Source organism: Theobroma umbraticum, unplaced genomic scaffold (assembly GCF_002168275.2).
Source record: "Theobroma umbraticum cultivar Fairchild unplaced genomic scaffold, ASM216827v3 scaffold_44.0, whole genome shotgun sequence".
Taxonomy (NCBI): Eukaryota; Viridiplantae; Streptophyta; class Magnoliopsida; order Malvales; family Malvaceae; genus Theobroma; species Theobroma umbraticum.
In genome coordinates, this window is record NW_018397255.1 from 1350896 (window position 1) to 1369341 (window position 18446).

The 18446-nt window shown below is 33.5% G+C and overlaps 2 protein-coding genes and 1 long non-coding RNA gene across 3 annotated transcripts; all 3 read right to left on the reverse strand.

The window, feature by feature from the left end:
- Positions 1–7159: 7159 nt before the first annotated feature.
- LOC110429501 (uncharacterized) lies at positions 7160–10145 on the reverse strand. The gene is made up of 2 exons (XR_002446574.2): positions 9749–10145; positions 7160–9615 (listed from the first exon to the last, which is right to left on the reverse strand). It is a non-coding gene; the product is annotated as an uncharacterized LOC110429501 (long non-coding RNA).
- Positions 10146–11672: 1527 nt separating this feature from the next.
- LOC110410059 (late embryogenesis abundant protein) lies at positions 11673–13008 on the reverse strand. The gene is given in 5 exon segments (XM_021419634.2): positions 11673–11971; positions 12078–12211; positions 12303–12322; positions 12324–12460; positions 12463–13008. Coding segments are annotated over 5 exon segments (387 nt in total). The 5' UTR covers positions 12485–13008; the 3' UTR covers positions 11673–11897.
- Positions 13009–15783: 2775 nt separating this feature from the next.
- On the reverse strand, positions 15784–18286 carry LOC110409574 (SCARECROW-LIKE protein 7-like). The gene is given in 9 exon segments (XM_021418960.2): positions 15784–17183; positions 17186–17233; positions 17236–17293; positions 17296–17537; positions 17540–17587; positions 17590–17618; positions 17620–17706; positions 17708–18028; positions 18133–18286. Coding segments are annotated over 8 exon segments (1806 nt in total). The 5' UTR covers positions 17995–18028; positions 18133–18286; the 3' UTR covers positions 15784–16176.
- Between the last annotated feature and the right edge of the window lie 160 nt (positions 18287–18446).

Genomic DNA, 18446 nt, shown 5'->3' on the forward strand with positions numbered 1-18446 from the left:
GATAAAGTATGAATATTAGATTTTGTACTCAAATTAGGATAAGGATATCTTAATTAACTAATACATTATCTGTTGTCATTCTTAAATTCTATAACTTATTTAGATAAAATATTCACTTTTTTGAATAAAAAGAGTAAGTATTGTTAAGTATTCTTTGAGAAATTGCGAAGGATTATTATTATTATTATTATTGGAAAAATAATTGCAAACGAATTAAATGTTAGCATCAGACAGTATCATTTCCATTTCGCAAGTGACTTACTCTATAGCATTCTATTACGTCTGAGAAAATTATTGGCTAGAATGAGCTAAATTTTCCGGCGCTGCTGTTAAGAGTGTTAGTATCATTTAATCCGCCGTGTTTGGCAGGCAGACAGCGTTATTAAACGAATTCTGATGTGTGCACCTTTCCCGTTTTGCCTTATCATAAACGAATTTCTACTTACGTTAAGCAACGAAATCGGGTCATTCCTGCTGTGCGTATTTCAGCAGTTGCTGAAAACGTTTAAACATGCGCTGGCTATTAATCCACGGGGTTTGCGGCTTTTGGCCCCAAAAATATAAAAATTATACAATTTATTTTCCTACTCGAAACTTAAATTTTGCTAGTTTATTCAAATATGTTATGATAAAGATAAAATAAAAATTGATAGAATATTTAAAAAGAATTTTGAATTATTTAAACATTTTAATTTTTTAATTTTTTATTATATTAAATTAATATTTATTAAATAAAATTTTATAATTAATAATTATAATTCTATATTACATTATATTAATGTGACATATTAATTTATTATAAATATATAATGATAGTAATTTTTTTTTACCTTAACATTACATGAACATAAAATAATAATTATTTTATTATTAATTATAAAAAATTATTTAATTTAAAATAAAAAATATAAAAATTTGATTAATTAATTGAAGGTAATAAAAAAATTATTTAAAGTTTGTTAATTAATTCAAAATTTTCTTAATTAACAATTTTTTAAATAAAATTACAATTAAAAAACTGTATTGGACAATTCATTAATTAGCTATTGACATTGGGATAGGGATTCTCCATCTTACAATTGACGACTACTCTTAACCACTTTTGTTGGCTTAGGGAAACTCAAAATCCTCTCTTCGGAAGGTGACGTGACTTCAAATTTTAAAGTCAAAATTAGAGTTTGCTTACCTTTACATAAAATAATTTTTCAAAAATATTTTTATGATTTATACTTATTAGAAAGATGAAAATATTATTTTATAGATCAACGGGAAAAATTTTCAAATCATGTAAAATGTCTTATGTTCTTGAAAGGTATAAAATATTTTTCAAAAAAAAAAACTACTTTTATACTAAGCTTAACATAATAAGTTTGATAAATATTAATATTTATTTTAAAATATTAAAAAATATTAATATTTAATTTTAAAAATTTTAATATTTAAATTATTCAATACTATTAACATTTAAAAAATATTTTTAATAAAATCATTCAATGCAATTAATTTTTTTAATTTATAAATTAAATAAATTTTACTAATAATTATAATAAAAATATTTAAATAATTATCATTTAATGAATACATATTTATAAATATAGATTTTGGATATTTCACGAAATTGATGAATATTGATATTTTTATAATCTTGTGATAAAAAAAAGTGATGAGATGAAAATTTTTTGAAAATTAAAGTTTACTTTCGTTATAATATGTGATTAATTCATTAATTAACAATTTTTTAAATAAAATTACAATTAAAAAATAAATTTTTGTATTGGGCAATTCATTAATTAGCTATTTATATTAGGATAGGACTCTCCATCTAACATTTATGAGGACTCTTAATTACTCATGTTGGCTAAGGGAAACTCAAAATCCTTTGTTTTGAAGTTGATGTGACTTCAAACTTTAAAGTCAGAATTAATGGTATCAATGCAGCCCGTTTCTCACTCCATTCTTGTGGTTTCATAGCCTTCTAGCTTATATAACTCTCCAAAATTTCATGGTCCGCCTTCCTGCTTTCTAGTTGTCAAAACTTTGATGGTACCCACTGTCACGGTTTGGCATTTCCTAATTCTAGAAATGTTGCCACATAAAGAAAAAATGTTCAATAATGTTTTTTAATTTTTTTGCTAAAACAAAAACTTAAGCTTTTGAAATAATTTGTTTAATGAAAAGCGTATTTATTTTTTTATATAAAAATTTAAATTCAACCTTTTTATAAAAATAATAAAAAGATTTGTTTAAAAAAGTTAAATTCAAAATTTTTATCTAAATAAAAATGTTTTGATATAATACTAAAAGCAAAATTATTTAAAATTTAAATACTGTTATTCTTTTATTACATTAAATCAAATTTTTATATTTTTATTTTCGATCAAATAAACTTTTATAATTAATATTTGATTAACTCTCATTAGTCAATATGATATTTATCGTTTTATATCACATGAGGTTAATATATTATGTTATAGTGAATAGTGACATGACAATTTTACCACTTTATGTCAAAGTGGGTATAAAAATATTATGTATTATTTTAATTAATAATAATTAATTAACTATTAATTATAATAATTTATCTGATCTACAATAAAAATAAAGATTTCATCAAATGTAATAAAATAATAAATATTTATTTAAAAATTTGTAAATAATTTAAAAACTTTTGAAATTACTATACCTGAAAATTTTAGCCTCATGTTGACAGATAAAACCGAACCAATTTTAACTAGATAAATTCTAAAATAAATCTGAACAAGTGTATGGATTTGTTTTGTTTGAATTTGTCAAAGGAATAAAACTCAAATATATTCACAATCATTATACGACTAGGCACGCGAAGAACACATCAAGATTTGATGAGATTTTACTCGTAAAATATTTGATGACTTCTCCTCAGCCGTCGATTTTCAATTAAAAAAAAGTAATGATTTCTCTGGTAAAGTATGATTCATGTTGGCAATTGACCACTCGGAAGTTTAATATTAAATTAATCATAGACTTTAAAAAAATTAATATTGGTTATGGCCTCCTATGTTGAATTTAAGGGTTGCTGGGAGAGCTGGGACTTTGAATCACATAATTCAAAGAGAAGCAAATCGAAAGATGTGACGGGGAGAAATGGACTCAAGGCATCGCGTTTGTCCAACCCCGTAATTCCCAACTCAAAATCCAGGTGTTCCATTTTCAACGCAAAATACGCCGAAGGGTTAGGACTTCAGGCACATCAAATTTTTTTCAGTGTGTTACTTTCAAAATTGACCAAACTGTTCTAGAAATTTGCAGCTTTGACAGATCCCTTGTCAAAGGAGGATGCATTAGTTTCTAAATGTGCAGAGACGTGTAAAGGGTTAATTTGATTAATTTAGTTAATAGATTTTTTTAATCAAATATATTGTGAAAGTTAACTAAATAGATTGAAAATGAAGTTTTTAACTGATCAATCAAATTAAATCGATTAATTCAATTAATAATCCAATTAATTAAATTTTTATGTCATTTTATAAACACGTGTTATAAGATATAAATGACTTATATATAAATCGGTTAATCCGATTAATCCAAAAAAAAATTCAAAACCAAAACTAATTGAATTAATCGATTAAATCATGTTTATTTATGAATTAATCAAACTGTTTAAATCAATTTTTTTTATTAATTTGATTTTAATCAACAATTGCTCACTCTTATAAATAAGAGTTTCACCTATGCCTTCAGCCACGTCATATCCTCATGAATAAAAATTAAAAAAATTAAAAATAAAAATTATGCACACAAAAATATTAATTAACGTAACTATTCAGATTGAACATGTGTTGTACAGAAGTAATTTCTCCTGCTTAATCTATTTTGATCCCAGCATGCGGTTAATGAATGGATTTGACATTTCCATGAAATCATTGGATATAATCATATTAAGAAGCAGGAAATTTAAAATTACCAAATTTCTGTCAAATTTAATTTAATTGTTTTAAGTTTTTCGTTTGATACTAACGTTTTTGTTAGTTGTGCTGATGATTAAAACAGCACTTAAATTCTTATCAATAAAAGAATTAAATAGAATTTATGAATGTTAAAAGTAATTTATTAGCACATTTAATTGGACCATTAATATACAAATAAAAAGTCTAAATAAAAAAAATTTTCCAACATGTATATCTATAGGATGATCCATATTCCACTAAGAAAACGTATAATGGATTACCTCACCTTAAATATTTGCTTTTTAATGTCGTTTGAAAGAGACATAATATCTAAAAAATTCTCTAAATTATTTTAAAAAATTTAAATAAATTTTTATATTTTTATCACGTTCAATCAAATTCTTATATTTTATTTTTAATTAAATAAGTTATATTTTTATTTTAAGTTAAATAAACTCTTATAACTAATAATTAATTTGATTAAAATGTTATTTGTCATTATAAGTAATGTAGCATTAACATAGCACACTAATATATTATAATTAACAATAAATAATGTGGCATTAACGTAGCATATTAACATATTATAATTAATAATAATGTAACATGTTGATATATCATAATTGATAATATTATGCATGATAATATAGTTATGTAACATTTTTTACTTTCCACATCAATATCATGTCAGAGCCAAGTGAATATAAAACAATAAGTAATATTTTAATTAATAATAGTTTATTTGATTCAAAACAAAAATAAAAAAATTTGATTAAACATAATAAAAAATAAACTTATTTAATTTTTCTTAAATAATTTAATTTTTTGTAAACATTATGCCTACTTAAAAGCCTTTGAATTCATTCCACAAATCAATTGTTTAGGTTGGAAAATCTTAAAGTGGAATTAACCTAACTTTTTATTCACTCATCCGATGCCTACTACCATTAGGTGGTGGTGCCATGGAAGTTAAAAAGACAAATGCTTTAATGGTTTTTGCTGTTCTCCTCCTCGTCAATGAAGTCTTGTCCTGATTGTAACGAAAAGATTATAAAACCACCGAATCTCCTGTTCTAATCTCATCATCATACATGAATTTCGTTTAATTTTTTATTTCTTTTATTAAATGTATGTTAAGAACTTTTGAATTCATATCAAACATCACATGTTTGTGTTGGAAAATCTACAAAAGGAAGTTAGCCTAACTTTTCTCACTCCTCCAATGCCTAATACCATGGAAGTTACAACAAATGCTCGTATTGGATTTTATTGCTTTGTCTTTGATTATGATACTTTTGGAACAGGATGTGGCCTGAGCTCAAAACTACACTCTGGACATTATTTTTTGGGTGGGCAAAGCCCACAAACTGTAAGCAGCCACCAGCCATACCCTGCATAACTGTTCCAATAAAATCCTCTTCAAGTCATTTGAAAAACATGACTTACGAAACAAGAAAAGAAAAGGAATAATTGATTTGACAAATGCTACGATCACTCATCATTTTTAAACAAAAACCAAGGTTTCCAAGAAAGAACACCCACACCACCATGTGCTGAGGTAAAGTTAGAGATTTAGGATTCAGCACAAGAAGACAACAACTATGGAACTCTGCAGAAACTTCAGGCTCCGAAGGGGATCTTCCATAAAGGCTTTGGAGATGCTCAGATGAGAATAAATTGTGATAGAGTCGCAAACTACGAGAGGATGTCCGGTTCCAGGAGGCTGATACACGAGTGCAGTGCCAGGCGTGAACGAAAGAAGAAGAAAAGCTTGGGGTTTCTAAGCAAGGTTTTCAGCTCCAGAAAATTTCCTGTACAATTCCCAGATCGAAGAAGGTCGCCTTTGCAGGGATGGGGATGACTCGAATTAATTAGTCCACTTGGCCTGGATGATGAAGCTGATAAAGAACAGACAGTCTATCGTCTAATTGGAACACTATCAATCTGTTTCCTGATAACTTATTCACATGATTTTTCCTTCTAAGTTTAGATATTTGGGTTCAAACTTTATCCTTCCAACTATTTTTCCAACATGAAGTTTCTGCTCAGTCATCAAATATTACAATGCAAATTGTTCATATTTACACTACAGTCTCAAGTATTCAGATCTACAGTCCAGTCCAAAACAATCCATGGCGGAAGGGTAGAAGTCTGGATGTGGATCTCAATCAGCGATGGCCGATGGGTGACTAACAAGAGCGCTATAGAGCTGACTTCTGAAAAATGAGATGGGATTTACCACACCAAAAAGAGATAACAAAAGACGCGAGATTATTATGGAAAAAGAAAAAAAAAAATCTTCCTATCTCCTAAAACCCTCCCACAAAAGCCCAGGCCCAATAAGGAAGACAGAGAGATCCACACCTTTGACAACCAGAATCAAACGGATACAAAGACAAGTACATAAATAAGGAGATCTGGGTGGATTCGAACCACCAACCTCACCAACCCCTGGTCGGGATTGAGCGCTCTACCGTTTTGAGCTTACAGATCTTTCCAAACACAAGGATCAAACGATTTCAGCGTGGAAAAACTCAGCTTTCCTTTTAATTCCCAGACTCTAGTTTCCTTGGCTATACGGCCATCACAAATTCACTTTCTGACAACATTTTTCCCACCCCAGACCTGAGACTTTTCAAGCCGAAAATATAAACTTTTTTTTTTTAACAAAAATTGTAAGTCGAATATATTATCACTATTCGTTTTCACCCTCAAAAATTGATGACTGACCCGTAATTGAAAATATTGACAATGTTCAAAACAACTTCGAAACTCATTTTTAATTTCAGTTCATATTAAAAATATTTAAATAAAAAGGGCGTATGCCAGTTGCCAGTTGGATCAAAGCACTCTTAGGTAAAATTCCAAATTAAAATCGGCTGTAAAAACACAATAACTTTTATATTTTCACATTCCAAAATGGTAAAATCAAATATCAAATTTAATTGAAAATCTACAAATAGAGCTTGAAAAATTTTCACAGAATTATGCGGTTTCACTCATCTTCACTATCAAACACTAAAATATGGGATTCAGCTCCACTAAACAAATTTCAGCTGCTCCACTCAATCCATCCTTCAACCTGCAAAAACTAACTTGATACAATGGAGACCAGATACAAAACAGTAATGGCTTTTTCAAATATTTGAGGGATCAAAGTGACAAAAAAGAGTAAATTTAACAAATCAAAACACAAAGCTTGAGCCAAATATTCAGTTAAAAATAAGAGAAACTTAAAAGAGGAACAAAGGGAAAAAAATAAATAAAATTTAACAAATCATACAAGAGCAAGAGTCATATTCTACACCAAGCACACTACAAAGTTAAAAATAAACTTAATAGATATTGTTTAAACACATGAAAAATGTAAAAGATAGTAATTTATTCGGAAAGTAAATACTAACTTTCATCACCTTGACTGCCACCTACCATAGGCATATCAACACTGCCAAAGAGCTGTTTCAACTTTGACATAATTGCAGAGGGTACCAATCACCAACATAAACGCGCGACATATAAATAAAAACAAGGCACCAAAATTTACGTGGAAAACCCCTTAAGGGGAAAAACCACGGGACCGTAGTCCACTGAAAATTTTCACTATGTAAAGGAACTGGATACACAATCGGCATGTACCTCTTTTGATCAATCTCCGACAACAAATAACAGGAGTTCTTCAACACTAATCTCAGTAAAGCAGAGCTGCTGCACCATATAAACCAAGAGGAGTTCAAATAACAAGCCTTCAATGCTTCAACAATTAGCAAGTGATGGAAAGATCTTCAAAGAATAGACCTGCTGCTGCAATAGATTTTTTTTTTTATCATGAGCCTCCAAAGCTGGCTTCTTCACTCCAAGGTACATATACCTTCTGGTATAAAATCTTGAAAGTTGACCAAGCTCGACAAACACTCCACTCCATCCACCTTGACTCTAAATGTTTGTCACAGAACAGAGATGCAATTGCCAACATGCTTGACATAGTAGTAAATCCACTAATATCCCAACATCATGCTCACCACTGGGACATCTTTCATCAAAATCCTCAATAGCCAGCGAAGGAACTCCAACCTTCAACCAAGTGTAAACAGAAGCCCATGCAAGGGCCTAAAGAACTACAAAGAGAGCAATACAAGCAAAATACACACGCTGCCTCAACCTATGGATGACATTCTCGTATAATTGTACAGTGATAATGCACCACTAGCAAATCAACACTAAGATACTAAAAATGCATTTGGCCTCATAACTAATATGAAAATAAAAATAACCATGATAGAATAGAAAATAGCTGAGGCAATTGAAGGGCATCCATATTTTTTAAGGCACAACAATCTCAAGAAGGAAATGAACCAGAAAATAGAATAGTCAATATTGAAACATTCTGGTAAATGACCCAATGTTAGAGAGGCATGGCAACTTTGAATGATGTAAAGCTTTAATGTGTTGGCCGAGATGGCTTTGAGATGGTATATGATCAGTACTAACAAACAATACAGTATGGGCAGTACTTTGTAAAGAGAGCAAAATGTTGACAGATATGATATTGCTCTATTGCTCTATATCTGCAATTGCAACTGCAGATGTTCTCATTCACTTCTCATTGCAGGCATAACAGATAACCACATGTACTTTGGTACACTTATTTTTTACTGAAAACCAATTTCTTAAGTTCAATTCTCCTTGATAGACCACAACTTGATTAATGTTGACAATATAATGAAAATTTAATAAACTAATATATCAACATAATAGTTTCAATTTGCTTCCGAAGATACTGGTTATTAATTTATTTTTTAAGTTAATTTCTTAAAAGATAAATTTTGTTTTCAAAATTAAGATATTAGTACTATAAGAGTTAAATATAACAGTATTGCTTAACTTTTGAAAAAGAGATTGAATCATAATATTTTAAAAGTTTAATAAAAAAGGTGACAAAATCAAAATCATGTTAAAAGGCTCTTTTTAGGATCAGAGCTAAATATTTGACCAATTATAAATTTATTCTACAATCTTCAATGATAATGAAAATCTCAAAATATGTTAAAGCCTACTGGTGATTGTGCCATGTTCAAAATTAGTGGTTAACTCTACTTGCATAATAACTAGCAAAAACTTGAATTTTAAAGCAAATTTAGATAAGGCGAATTTTGGTTTAAAATATGTAAAGAATACCTTGGCCTTGCGATTTGCGATTTGCTAGTAGAGATCAATAGCTTGGAGATCATGAGCTTATTCCGATGTTGATGATGATGATTGATGTGGATCATGCATCCATCTCGTATGGTGTAAGAGTATCAGAGGGGACTAACGGCAGAGTAAATAATGAAAAGCGAAAGGGGAGAAGGGTAGGGGAGAAAAGAGTAAAAGCACGACACACCACACCACAGCAGAGGGGAGAACCCGGGCAACCCCCGTGCGATCTCCCCTCAAAACACCAAAAAATTGAATTTTTTATTAAGTTCGGGTGACCTGCCATGCAAGCGCACCTGTCATGGCAAAGGTCGGGGATGACAAAGATAGATCAGGACTCAGCCCCCTTCCATAAATAAATAGTAAGGCTTTTGCCCTGACATCTTACACATCCTTTCAAAACAAAGCTCCAGCCCACACGCTTTTTCCCAACATCATTCTTACCACGAACCTCGACCAAAACTCTTCCCTATTTAGATATAATCTTTCTCCATCTCTGAAAAATTACAAGAATAAACATAAACAAAAGAATCCAGCAAGATTACAAGAATAAAACGTAAACAGAGGAATCCATGAGGAATCAGAAGACATAAAAAGAAAAAAATACTCAGAAAGATAGGACATCATACCAATCTTTTCCTGCATAAGGCCTTTAAGCCTCTGCAAACCGGAGAACTTTAGATCTTAGATCCGATTACGTTAATCCGCTCATCGTACAAAATCTTATATCAAAAGAAGATCAAGGAGCGACGCAACCGGTACCGAAGACAGAATTCTTGGACGGGAAATCATCATGGAGAACAACTCTGATCTGCAAAAAGAAAGAAATCACACGGCAAAGAGACAAATAAGAGGTATTGGTTAGAATGAAACCTACCCTTGCACAAAGGCTTCATATATAGGGGCGGTTTGAGGAATGGACGGTCTAAATAAAAGTTTGTTTAGCAAAAGCAATGGAAAAGATGCGTCCACGTGTACTAAGTCGGCATCTTTTATGGAGGAAATTATGCTGCCGAAGGAAAAGGAGAAAAGAATTGCACGAAACGTCCAATGGTGGAGCACCACGTGAAGCATATGAGGTGGCTACAGGTCAATGTATGTGAAATTGCGTTGTGAATACGCAAGTTGGGTTGTTCTTATCTGACCTTATCAAAAACGACTCCAGAGCCCTCGGGGACCTTTCCCTCGGAAACACGGCGGTGTTGAGGATTATTAGGTTTCCAAGGAAATAAAACTTTCAAATTAATTGAATATGATTAATTTAATTTAATATTTTCAAAAAAATGATTTATTTGAATCAATTTTTTATCAAAATTATTAAGATAATTATATAACTTATTTAATTAGAATTATTATATAATACTATCATCTAATTCAATTATAATATTTAATTAGAGTTTGAGTAACAATATTATATAATAACTCTAACTAAATATTTTATATAATTATCAAATATACACAATTCAATCGTAATAAAAAATTAATTGTCAATAAATTGTTTTAAATACGATATATTATTAGTAATTTCAAATACATATATTTAAACTAAATACATTTAGATTTTATGTATAAACATAATTAACAATTTAACTAAAAGTATTTTAAATACACATTTTATACATAATATTCATTAAAACTAATCAAATCAATTGTATGAAACGGATTAATTTTTGTTTTAATATAAAGTTAAATCGATATTGATCAATTTTTATTAAAATTTAATTAATTTAATTTTTAAAAATTTTAAAATTAAATAGACGTCAAATTGAAAATTCACCTCTAATTTTTAATTGTGTCTATCTTATTATTGACTTATTTAGTTAACAAAATTAATTTTTTCAAATAATTATTCTCACAGTAAATTATTTTAATTTTAAAATTTAAAATTAATTAATTTTCAAAGGAAGAAAACTAATATTTCATTTAAGTTTAACCTTTATTTTATTTTAGCTACCCAAATATAGTAAACAGTAGCTAATTTTTAGAACTTAGGTTCTCGTATGAAAACAGTTCCTCAAATGTAACTTAGGAAAAGAGACAAGACCCATCTTTGTATTGTAAACGTCCACAATTATATTTGATAATGTAGAATCTTGTAGTTGATAATCTGGCATCAACACAAAATAAATGGTTGTAACGTATTTCGAGTTTATAGTATAGTTCAAAGGATGAAATAAGGAAGACAAGAAGAAGAACAAAATATATCATTTTAAATTTCATAATAAATTTAAAAATATCTTTAAAATAAATAAATTAATTTTGAATTGAAGTATTTTAATAATTTCTTTTTCATAAAAGGTATTGAGTGAGTGTCAATTGACAGGAAAAAAATTCACAAAATATATTTGAAAAATTAAAACTTTAAGCAAAAAAAATTAAAACTATAAAAACGATCGGATCAACGTTAAACCATTCTAAACCACTACTGACCTTGGCCCATGGACATTTTAAAAAGCCTGTCATCAGTTTTTTATGTTTATTTATTTATTTATTTTTGGAATGGAAATAGGGAGTTTGCTTCTCAACTGATATAAGAAATTATCAGTACCCAAATAGTTCAAAATTTATCCCATAAAATAATTAAAACCTATATGCCACATCAAGGCTTATAATATGCGAGCCAGGGTGTCCCAAGGACCAGCAATTCACATTAACAAATATACTGAAATAAAAAAGCAAAAGCTTCAGCAGCTTTCATAGCATAGATAGATTAGTCCAAAAGAGAAAATTTCCTGAGCAAAATATATCTCATAAACATCAAATCTCTGATCTTCCCAGTTAACTCGATGCCTGGGTTCGGTGCCTGGCTTTCTCCTTCTCTTTCACTTCACTCCCCTGTGTCTTGTCATAAGCTTCATGCACAAAGCAAACGCAGTGCAATAAAAGTAAGTAGAATTTTCAAGAAGAAAAACAACTTTGATGATGAATGAATGTACTTACAGACAGCCTTCAACTTGCTTGGATGATTTTCAAGAATCTCCCTGTCCATTTCTATTTTAGAGTTACTCTGATTCCCTCCGTAAGTCCCTCCAAATGGTTCTTCGTCCGACCTCGTGGCATACCCCTCTCCAAATGAATGAGACATCACATCTCTTAACAAACAGAATTCAACATGAACAATTCAGACAACAGACAAGGGAGAAGTGTGGCAGGGCAATTTTCAATAGTGTTCATGTTATGAACCTAGTTTTTTGGTTAGGATTTTATTCTGTCCGGTCCATGCTTTGTGGATTTCCTGAACGCTTAGAAGAACTTGTAACAGGCCTGAAGCTGATCACTAAGCTTTTGTGGCCTAAAGAAGATTGCAGGGAAGACGAGAAAATTGCTGGTGCCTGGGCTCCAACTGATCGAATTGCCTGATTCATTTTCGTTTTCTTTCCAGTTGTAAAGAGACTAATATATACACATCAAAAGGAAGTGATTTTAGCCAATAAATGCATGCCATTAAGGGCATAATGACAGAAATTAAGGCCGGTTCTAAGGTGCTGATCCAGACCTTTCTACAAAGAAAATACCAGCAACCTTCTGTCACGGTACGACACGTGGAAATGTTTATCGTGTCGAGTTCGTATATAGCTTCTGGTTACGTGGGGCTTTCAGCTTTTTATGCCGGTGAGTCTCCCCCAGATGGCACTGCCGCAGGCTAAGCTTGGTTTGTGGATAACGAGCCTGGCTATTCCAATGGTCGCATGCTTAGGAACAACCACAGCTGGCCGCAGTCGCCTGGCCTTTTAAGATATCGAGACAGACTCAACGTTCGAGGGACAATGTCCGAGGCGATCAATTCCACTGTTCGGATGGCCAAGGCCCATGTTGCTTAGACGGTTCATCACCCCAGATTCTAACCTCATCCTGGCCCATAAACAAGTCCATATAGTTTGGCGAGGTGAGGTCCATCTTTATAATATATATTTTTTAGGACTTACAAATGAGTAAGTAAAAATAAGGTTTGATAATAATGCACGGTCATTAATTTATACATTATCAATTAATTAAATATTGATATTTTATTAATAAATAAACATTTGTATGTAAAATAAGTAAAATTAAAATTCATATTTGATGCACAGATAAAGTATAAAATGAAATATTATTATTTTGTTAATAATTAAATTTAAATATTAAAATTTTTAAAAATATTTAATTAGAAATATTTTTGAATTTTTAATTTTACATAACATTTGGTAATTAAATAATTATATATAAATATTATATATCAACAATATATCTAGTATAAACTTGTAAAATTAATTAAAATTGCAAACATGATAAAAGAAGAGAGTATAACGGAGAAGAAATGCCATACAACCTTCAATATCCACTGTAAATTGCTATTTGCACTCCAAGCTTTATTGTCATGTCCACATCCTAAAATCAAATGCTCCACAATAACTACTCCCTAATTGAGTATATGGAGATGGAGGCTAGCAAATTTGGCTCGAATTCTAGATAATTAAAATTCTATTCTCGGATTCTTCAACTCAAAAAATAAATAAATAGATAAATAAATAAATTGGGGCAAATTCAAATCCTTATTCTTGTGCTACTTGGGCTCTGTACCAAACCAGCAAGATCAAAGCCGCTATTTAGAAGACAATAAAACGGAGGCGAGAGGTACGCTGCCGAGGTAAAAAAAAAGGTGACAGTGTCAGGATTAGTCCAGTCTAAGTCCAGAGCAGGATAGAGAAAGAGAGAGAGAGAGAGAGGAGAGGACAGGTCACTTTAACGAATACAGCAGAAAGTCTCATGTCTCCAGATTGTGGGACCACTCGACCGTTGCTGCTAGTGGCAGCTTGCTGATCTCATCACGCACCTTCAATACCAACAGTAAGAGCTAAGGAGAGTAGGGGGACGGTGATACGGTCACCCAAATAGTACACGGGTACGTGCACGATGTCAGAGCGCTTTGGGTGCCTTCGGCCCTTGATTTGGCAGCATTATTCAGTCTTTTCGGGCCTCCTTCAGTGGATTTAATGCCATTTCTCTGATGGACTGTCTCTTTTGTTTATGTAGGTGGGGTTCTCGTCCTAATTCATTGAAGAAAATAAAAAGAAAAAAAAAAAGAAACGGTGAAGAGAAGGGTGTTAGGCCTTCAGAAAATTTCAATGCCCCCAAAGTAAATTGGAAGCAACAATCGCAGTGTCGGAAGATCAATAACTTTGATTTTTCATGGTCCATTGTTCAATATTTAGAGTTTTTGGCTGGAATCAAATTCAGTCTAAGTACCAAGCTAACGAAAGACTAGAACCATCCGACTACAAAGTTGGACCCTTACAGAAAAGAGAATGAAGGGAGAAACCTCTCCTCTGCATAGTTGCAAATGGTTCACGTGTAAGATGAAACCAGAACTTGACATTGATCTAGTTAACGGTATCAGGTTTGTCAATGGTGTAAGGCATCCATCCACCAGGATACAAAAATGCAGGCCAAATATTGAATATATATGGTATTTACGCAGAAGATTTAGAGTCAATTTTCTTTGCAAATTTAGGGTGAAACACGTTCTTACAGGGAACATATCAGATGAGCTGTGTGATGGAAGAGCATTGACAAAGAGAGTTGAAAGAGGACCCATACCAGAACCCTAAAAGGGTACTCTAGTTATATGGGGGGTTCAACATCTCGACTCTCAACAATCTTATGGCTAGAAGTGACCCCATGCCGGTCTCCATCAGTGGACTAGAAACAACATCATGCAAAAGCCCCATCACCTACCTTGCCCTGTTCTTGGCCCATTGGTTATCAGGGAGTTGGAAACAGGCAGCTTTCATCGCCCTGGTTCCATCTCAATTATGTCAAAGGATGGGATATCATGTTCAAGCTACTCACTTGTGTCCCTCCCTTCATTTTCCAGCATTGGGTGGAAATTAGACAATCAAAATTTTAACAGAACTCTATAATCAAATGAGAAACCCGCAATCAGGGGATAAGATCTCATGTTTAATCCCTCCCAGAGAGAGAGAGAGAGAGAGAGAGAGAGGGAGATTTAGAGTCTGATTCAAGATGACAATGACAGCCATTAAATCTTATAACCAACAAGTAGAAGGGCCTGCCATAGATTGAGAAAAATAAGAATGGCAGGGATGGCAACAACCACCGCATGCGAAATTCAAAGTCCTTTCCCAGCAGAATAACAAAGGAAAATGATAGGTATTGTAAGATAGCAGCAGCCCAAAGATTGAAAGTTGATCGAGAGAAAAGATAAAAAGATCACCTGCCATATAATTTACGCAAAGGCAGAAGTTCTATATAAAAGTCTTAATCAGAAAACCCTGTTCATAAGTACTGTGTTGGTCCTCATCAAACACCAAATACAGAAATCACAGTTCAACCCAAGACTCGGTCTCAATCAAAACACCCAATTACAGTGCCTGTGAAAGAAAGTGACATTTTTACTGGTTTTGCTCATGGTTTTTACTACACCCTGCAGAGTGCAAGGCCAGGTGAAAAATCTGATCACATTAGTAAATATAGACAGAGTCACAGGGTCTTTGATTCAAGGCGCAACCAGTGACCAGAACAAGGCTTGTTCAAAGACCAAGAGCACGAGAAACTATAGTTTCCTAGTCATTAAATCAGTTTTCACCTTCTATTGCAATGGCACTGAACTAAAGTCTACATTGACAATAAAGATGAAACGAGGAAAGGAAAAAGAAATAAACCATATCAAAAGGTTTCAAATTTATATACAGTGCAAAGTTGCTAGACACCCTACGGGAAAAGTTCTTCTCGAATTTCATTTTCCCTTATGTTACAATTTTTGTCATGCTGAAAGTTCCAAACCTGTTCATAAAAGAAAAAAAACCCCAACAAAAACAGAACCCAGAACTAAAATAACCAAAAGAAAAATCTAAGATCAAAATCAAAATGAAAAAAATTAATATAACCATGGAAATAACCCTAAAAAGCTTCTCAATTGGCCCTTAAAATATTACCACTGTTTCACTGTGCTGAGGCCCCAGAGTCTTCCCAGATCAAAATCTGTTCCATTCCACACTAGAGAAAAATTACCAGGTGGAAAATTTTACAACTGTGAAGCCGAAGATCCCACAAATCATCAACGCCACGATGAAACCGTGAGTAGAGGCACCTCCTTCCAAGCTAAAGAGAGAAATCCAGGTTGGGATTCAATCAGTGAATACGAAGAGCTGTAATTGTAATTCCACAACAGAATTCTCGCTTGACTTTTCGCGTAATGGCTAAGGGCTACCGTTTCAAAACCTGCACTTTCTATTAAATTCTTCCATTGTTCTTTATCTTCCATCCGTTCCCTCCGTTTTTCCACTTCTTCAGGTCCAATAACCCCCGCGATTCTTCGACCAAGTAATAGTCTCTCAACTTGGATTCTCTCTGGTGAGTCGCGAGGCAAGTTCGGTTCCAACGATTCGAACACGGCTGAGTAATACCTTAATGCATTCTTAAACCGGTTCTCGAACCCAACTCGATTCAAACTCGCTTCGTACTCACCCAATGTCACAATTTTCGGGTTCAAAGATTTAGCCAACAGGAGAGCGGTTTCTACAGTGACCGGAGCTTCATCTAACAAGTTGTACAATTGAAGCATGAAATTTACAGCCAATATCTCATCCTGGTCAACCCGGAAACTCAACTCGTTAAGCTCCTCAATTGGAGTTAGAATCGGTTCGAACTCAAAATTCAAATCCAGGAGCTTCGCGAAGTCACGGAGACGATTACCAGTAGCATAAAGAGAAGATGCTGGAGATTTTCCCAAAACCGGAGCGGGTATACCCGAGATTCGGATTTGGGTCGGTTTTCCAGCAGAGCGGGTAGCTAACGCTTGCAAAAGAGCAGCCCATTGAACCCCTTGAACAATTCCAAAGTCCACTATGTGAATCTTACTGGCTCTCTCCGTTGCTTCGAGAATCGCTTGATTTGCCGTTAAATGAGCAAACTTTGAGTACGGACACGCGTCGTTTAAAGCTTTGTAAGAGAGAGTGAACTCCTCCGACGTCGTATCGAGAATAGTCAATCTTTTCTCAGCTTGACGCGAGACTCTGCTATGGAGAGCTTCGGTGAAGTAAAAAGCCACTCTTTCAGTTGGACTCCGCATTCTGATACTGATTCCCTGAGTCGAATCAGTGATTTAATCGCGCTTCAGGCTCCGACTCGGCTAGTCTGGCACAGTCGAGTAACGCTTTTAAAAGCGGGGAGCTGACTCGGCCTCGGGAGAGGTAGATGAGACGCCTACGACGTCGTTTATGGATGGCGTTTGGCTCGGAGGAGTACTTGTTTTGGTTTCTTTAACGGTCACTTGAGGAGGAGGAGGTGGAGGGGATGGGGCCCACGTAGGTAACTGAGGCTGTGCTTGAAGAGTGTTAGGGTTTTTCTGTACTTCTGTTGAGAAAATCACTCGGTTCAGATCAGACGGCGGAGAGCACGTCACGCTGAGACGGTTCGGCAAGCACTAAAGGGATCGGCACCGTAGAGACCAAAATCGCCTTGTTCTGCCACGCCTCACAACCAGACGGCAGATTCAACTATCCGTTGATACCCACTGTTCATTAGGCTATCCATCCACTCGTCCGAGTCAAACTCACCACCCGCACCACCACAAAAATCCGGAACCGAAACCCACTGGTTGATGCTCGATGTTTGGAAACTGAAACCCTTCTCCAGTATCTCCCTGAAACGGGTCGGCAAAACCAGGTCCGGAAAGCCCGTACCCGAGATTGGGGGCGTTGGAAACGGCATGGTGCGTATTGGGCCAAGGGTTTATAGAAAAGGGATTGAGACCAAGGAGCTGTTGCTGCTGATGGTGGTGTTGCTGTTGTTGTTGCTCTTGCTGTTGCTTTTGCTTTATAACTTGTTGAGCGATTGCCATTAGATTTCCACTATCCGCGCACATATATGCCATCCTCCGGCCAAACTTCGCCGGAAATTTTCGTAAACTGTACTCACATTACCCACAAAAAAAACATCAAAAAATCCACAAAAGAGTGAGCGTTTTTAAGCATAAAAAGAGGAGGAGAGAGAAGAGAAAGAGGGTACATACAAGACTGTAGGCCCGAGAGTAACTGGATCAGAAGCTCTACAAACTTGGATTTAGCTTAAGCTAAGAAGAGAAAGAGAGATACTTGAGAAGTGTAGCTTTAAAGAACGAAAGCTAGTAGTAGAAGCAGGACGAGACGAGAGCTGAATAAAGTCCCTCCAAATGAAAAGTGGGTCCTTATAGCTATTACCAAAAAACGGTGGGTCCCGCCTTTGTTAAAGAAAATAAAATGAAATTGAACAAAAAAGAGAAAGATGACGTGGAAATATCGAAAGACATGAGAGGATGGGAATCCCGTATACCCTGCTGTGAGCGGC